The 7261-nt window shown below is 34.0% G+C and overlaps 1 protein-coding gene across 2 annotated transcripts; it reads left to right on the top strand.

The window, feature by feature from the left end:
• Positions 1–1717: 1717 nt before the first annotated feature.
• LOC112791607 (protein INVOLVED IN DE NOVO 2) lies at positions 1718–6900 on the top strand. 2 transcript variants are annotated; one of them, XM_025834513.3, is made up of 8 exons: positions 1718–2049; positions 2504–3440; positions 3829–4010; positions 4912–5001; positions 5077–5364; positions 5866–6075; positions 6177–6427; positions 6651–6900. In XM_025834513.3, the coding sequence occupies exons 2-7, from the start codon at positions 2537–2539 to the stop codon at positions 6408–6410; spliced, it is 1908 nt and encodes a 635-aa protein (XP_025690298.1). In that variant the 5' UTR covers positions 1718–2049; positions 2504–2536; the 3' UTR covers positions 6411–6427; positions 6651–6900. The 2 variants fall into 2 exon arrangements, with proteins under 2 accessions (XP_025690298.1, XP_025690299.1); XM_025834514.3 differs by having other exon boundaries at positions 1783–2184.
• Positions 6901–7261: the final 361 nt, after the last annotated feature.

Genomic DNA, 7261 nt, shown 5'->3' with positions numbered 1-7261 from the left:
TTAATTGAAGTTTATTTGGATTCAAAGATGAATTCGACGTGTTTTTGTTAATGATTGAGTCTTTTTAATTGTTTGTTCAAATATGAACTAATTTCGGTTCATTTGTAATTGAGATTCACTTAATGCTCCTCATAAGTATTGACCAAATATTTTAGCAAAGAAGAATAAAATTATTCATTATCACTTTATTCAATTTCATTAGATTCCACTCCATTCCATTCAATTAGTTCAATTTTGAACAAGTAGTCAGAAAGACTTAATCATCAACAAAAACACATTGAATTCATTTTTGAATTCAAATGAACCTCAAATAAACTAAGAAATGAACCGAAATCTTAAGGAATAAAAAACTTGGTCAATACTTAACAGTAGTATCAAGTGAATCTCAATTAATTCACAAATGAACCAAAATTAGTTCAGTTTTGAACAAATAGTAAAAAAAACTCAATCATCAACAAAAACACATCCAATTCATTCCTAGATCCAAATGAACCTTAATTAAATTAAGAAATAAAACGAAATTACTTAAAGAAGAAAAAACTTGGTCAATACTTATCAGCAGCATCAGGTGAACCTCAATTAACACACAAATGAACCGAAATTAGTTCAATTTTAAAAAAGCGCTAAAAAAGATTCAATCATCAATAAAAATACATCGAATTCATTTTTGAATCCAAATGAACCTCAAATAAAAGGAGAAAAAAATGCAGCAACAACAACAGTGATAAAAGAATGACGATTGGGAGAAAACACGCGAAGAAGAAGGAGAAATGCAAAGAAAAAGAAGGAGGAATGCAACAAAAGAAGAAATGCCAAGATAATGATGGAGAAATATGAAGAAGAATAAAGAATAACGTAAAGAAAAAGAAGGACAAAGAGTTTGCATTAGTGAAGTGCGTATTTACACACTGGTATAATAAAAGCGGTTTTTATTGAGTTTAGGTCCATTTAATTAGGCTTAATTACTAAAAAAACTTAGATATATAATTAGCCTGAGATTCAAAATGATTTAAAATAAAATAAAATATAATAACATATGTATAACTTTAAATATCTAAAGTATATTGAATTATGATATTTATTTAAATATAAATTTAATAATGTATTGCTCTTTTTTTATTACCTTAGTTTTTAGAAGTTAACAATTATATTTTTAATATTTTTTACTAATAATAAACTTATCGTACGCCTAGTAATTAAGGGGATGTTTTCATAAAGATACGTAAAATAATTTTTTTGTAAAGATGCTTACGTGCCGCATTATTATTGGACGTATTAATGAATCAATTATTTTTGAATTTCTTAACAAATTAGAATAAAATTGATTTTTTTATAACAATAACAATAAACCTATTTTTAGGGATCTAATTGTATTTTTAAATTTTTAGAGACTCAAATGTCTACAAAACAAAAAGTCAAAGATATATTTGTTTTTTTATCAAAAAATTGAAAGATATTCAATTTAGATTGTGTAATTCGATCGGATCAAATCGGATCTAATAATTATAATACAGACAATTGGATTTATTATTGTTGTTATAATAAATCGATTTTATTCTGATTTATTAAAAATAAATTATTAATCAATTTAATAAAAATGTCCAATAATAATATGACACATATAAATATCTTTAAAAAAAATATTTGTAGTATCTTTATTAAAGTGATCTCCATTAATTAACCCCGCTATAAAATTGTTTTAAGAATGGACTTGGTTAATGGTTTTGTTTTTGAGTGCAATTGGGTGCAGAGTACAGCAAGTCCAATTAGCCGAGCCACACTGCACATTTTGTGCCAAATCGTTCATCTCTAATTCACGCGCTAACTCCGCGCGTGTGTTGTCCGATTTCCAAACCCTAGAGATGAGTGACAGTGGGCAGTGGCCACTGTGCTACGAGTAGAGCCCGTGAAGATTGTTGGGAGCGTCAAACAACCCCCAATTTCACCTCCGATTCTTCACCGTTTCTTCTTCTCATGTAGATCCTTAGCCTCACACTTTCCCTTCATCAGAGTTCACCTTCCGGGAGCACCTTCCATTTTCTTCTTCAGGTCAATTCAGCTCATATTTCTCTCAATTTCTCAATTCTCCTCGCTTTGGATTATCCCTCCCACGCTCCGGTTCTTGTCATGCATGTGCTTTGCAATTTTGCATTATGTTTTCTTCACGCATATTTGAATAATTGGGTACGTGTTGTGCATGTTCATGCTTGATCTTTTGTTTTGGGTAAATGGAGGGTATTACACCAAATGTTTGTGAAAATGCATTCCTAGCACTGACCTCCGAAGCGTTTAGATTTTGATTGGCCAATTGGTTAACTAACATGTTCAACTAACTTTTAACAGACAGCTTAACATAGCATGATATGGGATCCTTTTGAGCGAAGTGATTGGGATATTTGTTTTGAATGTTTCTCTTAGGATCAAAATGTTTAGAAAATGAATTGGATTAATCTGTATTTCAGCAAGAAAATGGCGATGTTAATATCAAGTTTTTGCCTTTCAGGTATTGTAATAATTTTTCCTGGGAGAAATTGTTATGGCTCAGAGCTCTGATGAGGATACTGATATAAGTGACTCTGAAATCACTGAATACGAAGATAAATTTTATGAAGAACTGCAAAATGGAACCCATGATGTGAAAACCTCGGATGAGACTTACACTTGCCCGTTCTGCCCTAAAAAGAGGAAACGGGATTATTTGTACAAGGAACTCCTTCAACATGCTTCTGGGGTGGGTCAGAGTAGCTCACAAAAGAGAAAGGCAAGAGAGAAGGCTAATCATTTGGCTTTGGTGAAATATTTGGAGAAGGATGCTATGGCCGTGAATGTTCCATCAAAACCTGTGGACGAAGGCAAACATGACGTTAATTCTGATGAGCAGTTTGTGTGGCCTTGGATTGGAATTGTAGTTAATATTCCTACTAGACGGGCAGAAGATGGACGCTGTGTTGGTGCAAGTGGTTCCAAGCTGAGGGATGAGTACAAAAGCAGGGGTTTTAATCCGTTTAGAGTCAATCCTCTATGGAATTTCCGGGGTCACTCTGGAACCGCTCTTGTGGAGTTCAATAAAAACTGGCCAGGGTTTGATAATGCATTGGCATTTGAAAGGGCATATGAAACAGATCATCATGGGAAAAAAGATTGGTTTGCTAAGTCTGAGCAGAAGTCTGGTCTTTATGCATGGGTAGCCCGAGCAGATGACTATAACGCCAACAATATCATTGGGGAAAATCTGCGAAAGATGGGGGATGTCAAAACCATATCTGAACTGATGGAGGAAGAAGCTCGAAGGCAGGATAAACTTGTGTCCAATTTGACTAACATTATTCAGGTCAAGAACAAACACTTACAAGAGATAGAAGTAAGATGCCATGAGACAACGCTCAAAATGGACATGGCAATGGAGGAAAAAGATAAGCTCATTCAAGCTTATAATGAAGGTATGCGGTTATATTGGGCCAAAGTTACTTGTCTCTACTTTAGCTTGACTTCTTGTGGTTTTCATTTTCTCATTTATTTGTTTTGTTGTACAAGGCCAACTATGTGTTGTAACTGGTACTTTGATTACAAAATAACTGGCAGTGTAGCAGTCTCTGGATGACAATTAAATCACAATTTGAGTTTTTTTTTTTTTTTTTTCATTTTCTTTGTTTATTGATGGTTTTTTCCCTGGGGTCTGGAGGGATCCAAGTCAGCAAACCGCCAATTCAGTTGCCACCTACTACTTGCATTGTTGTGGTGGTTGTACCATAGGAGCTAACATTGTTACTTTAATATGTTGGTATGTTTGTAACAAGGTTTATCACAAGATTCTAATTTTGTATTCAGAGATAAAGAAGATACAATCAAGTGCAAGGGATCACTTTCAGAGGATCTTTAGTGATCACGAAAAGCTTAAGTGGCAACTAGAATCTCAGAAAAGTGAGCTGGAGTTGCGAAAAGTCGAACTGGAAAAGCGTGAGGCGCATAATGAAAGTGAAAGAAAGAAGTTGGCAGAAGAGATTGAGGAGGTATGTATAGTGTTTTCTTTATTTTTGCTGCATCTTCTCTAGCATGGTGTGATTGAAATTAAGAATAATAGAATAAAATATTGTTCATGTTCAATTTAGGTTGTAATGTTGTTAGTTATAGAGCCATTCACATGCCTGGACTTTTCATTTGTGATAAACAAAATTCATTTGCGTGCCGTTAACAACTTTGTGTCTTGGAGAGATGATTTATGTTTATGGTACAGTTCTTTATTATTATTATTATTATTATTGGATTGAATTATGTTACAGTACTGGAACTTCTATGATTTTTGCTTTCCTCATACTTAAAAAAGAGGAAAGAATTAAGAATTCAATACAAGGTGCACATATGCATTATTCTCACTCGAAGCTTGATGGGCTTTTGTGTGTTGGTGTCAGATGTAAAACAATTTATGCACATCTATGTAATAGTTTGTTGAACTTTTAAGAGAAATGATTTATGGCAATTATCCAGATGATTGATATTCCAAACTTCTAATGTTTTGGGCCTTTGAGTAAGGGGTTAGCAACCAAGGATGACATTATTGTAGAATGGTAATTTCTGGAAAGTGATTAAGATTATGAACTCCTTCCAGTGATCTTATGTTAATGTTATTCACTTGAAAATTGCAGAATAGAGAGGGGATAAGAGTCACAAACATAAAGTTGTGTGCCTAAAAATTTTTTTATGCAACACCAGATTTTGTCTTTTTAAATTTTTCTTTTACTCCCATCGAAGACCTCACATAAGGATTCTGGAAACCAAAATTTGGACCTAATTTGCTCCTGCTGTTATTGACATCCTTTAATGTAATAGTCTGCATAAGAAGGGCGTAGAAGTTTTGGTTTCTATTTTCATTTTTATAATTTTATAACTTGGTGCCATGCTTTGTCTTTTCAGAATACATTGAGAAATAGCTCTCTTCAGATGGCTGCTATAGAACAACAGAAAGCTGATGAAAAAGTGTTGAAATTGGCTGAAGACCAAAAGGTTGTGTTACCTGCTTTCAAAACTTAATCTCTTCCCACAACGAGTATTAATGCTATTTGTACATCTATCTTTCAGAAGCAAAAAGAAGAACTCCATGCTAAAATCATTCAGCTTGAAAGACAATTGGATATGAAACAAAAGCTTGAATTGGAGATTCAGCAACTTAGAGGATCATTAAGTGTGTTGAAGCACATGGAAGATGATGATGATGCAGAAGTTTTGAAGAAAGTAGATGATTTACATATGGATTTAAGAGAAAAGGAACAATCACTTCAAGACATAGATGCATTGAACCAAACACTAATCGTTAAAGAGCGTAAGAGTAATGAGGAGTTGCAAGAAGCTCGAAAAGAATTGGTGGAGGTAAGTATATTTTTTCAGATATATCTTCCCTTTCTAGGTAGTGATTATTTAAATTTGTGTTTTACCGCTCTTTCATATTTCATTTACTAGCCGATTGTGCTTTTAATGATAATTAATTAATTATGCTTGCCTGTTCACAGTGTTATGTGGTCTGAAATTGAAATTCATTGATTGATTAAAACCTGTCTTCCCCTCCCACAATGCTAGAAATGAAAAGTGCTTAGAAAATATACATGTGAATTCCTCCCCAGTGGTTCCTGTTTTGTTTGTTCAGAGTAGTAAGGCTCGGGTTAAAGATTTCTTGATCACTATTTGAGTATTTCACCTAACTGACCTGTGCTTAAGAGACCTAACTATCGTGAATATTTGTAGTTCACGTGTTGCACTATTTCATCATTGAAATTATGTTAATGAACATTCACCATTATTTTTTAAAAAAGTTTGTCTTAGGTGCATTCTTCAGTATTAAATCCGAATTAATTTATAATATGTGTCTTGCAGGGCCTTAAAGAGCTACCAGCTCAGGGCAATATTCGTGTAAAGAGAATGGGACAACTTGACGGTAAACCGTTCCTTGAATTTTTTACGAGAAGATACAATGAGGAAGAGGCTGAAGAGAGGGCTTCAGAACTCTGTTCGTTGTGGGAAGAGTATTTGAAGGACCCAGATTGGCATCCATTCAAAGTTATCACAATTGATGGGAAAGAAACGGTGTGTCCTTGTTAAACATTGTTAAACATTTTTCCGCATGATTTTATGCTCTTAGACTCTTTTAGTCTAGATTGAAAAGGTGTGCCTTCGTTTCATTTCAGGAAATTATAAAAGAAGATGATGAAAAGCTGAATGGACTGAAAAATGAGATGGGTGAAGGAGCATACAATGCAGTGGTGGCAGCTTTGACCGAGATAAATGCCTATAATCCTAGTGGGCGTTACATAATCTCAGAAATATGGAACTATGCAAAGGGAAGGAGAGCAACTTTAGAAGAAGGAGTAGAATTTCTGATACAAAACTGGAGATCACAAAAACGAAAGCGAGGAGGATGAGGATGAAGTGAATATTGGTATGCAATCTATTTAGGTTGCTATTTTTTTCTTTCCCCCCTCTCGAGTAGTATAGCTACAACCAAGAAAGCAAGATATTTAAAGGCTGATCGATGTGTTGGTTAGATATTCCTGGTGACTAACCAACCAGGTTTCATATTTTCTCAAGAAATTATTAGTTGATTTATAGAATTCATAAAGTTAATTTGGATTATATTGCTGAAAGGTTGGCTTTGGTTACAGGACTTAACATATTGCATTCTAAGAGAGGTTGCATGCATCAACACTGGGAGGACTGAGGAGGGCTGCTACACCACTTGGTTGTTTATGGTTCTAAGTAAATTATGAAATTTGTAAACAATTTATTTCGTTTGACACTTTATGCTTCATTGGGCATATCTTGCCGAATCACGAGAATGAAACTGCACTCGTTGCGGCAGCCTTTTGGGCTGTCTCTGCCATGTGAATGACATAGATGTAATATTCCTTTTTCTCCCGTTAGTCCCTTTATTTGTCTTGTTGCCATTTTGGTAATCATTGCCTTTCCCATGCTTCTTGTCTTCTTGGTCAATGGTCATGCTCCAACTATGTTCAGCGATTATGACCCAAAAGAAACTTTGCTCAACGACAAGTATTACAATTTTCAGATGGTGAAACTAATTAGTCTCTTGCTAATTTTTTTTTAGATTGCAAAATTAAGTATATTTTTTTAGTATTTGTTTCCTAAGATTATTGAGTAATATTTCAAATTATTCTTCTATTTAAAGTAGTCATAAGATTAACTTTATCTGGTTCGGGTCTTTGGGATGATCGGTTAATACGATATGATGTTCTAACAGAGGTTATTTAACGTA

Source organism: Arachis hypogaea, chromosome 3, assembly GCF_003086295.3.
Source record: "Arachis hypogaea cultivar Tifrunner chromosome 3, arahy.Tifrunner.gnm2.J5K5, whole genome shotgun sequence".
Classification (NCBI taxonomy): domain Eukaryota; kingdom Viridiplantae; phylum Streptophyta; class Magnoliopsida; order Fabales; family Fabaceae; genus Arachis; species Arachis hypogaea.
This window is presented reverse-complemented; position numbering and strand designations above follow the sequence as displayed.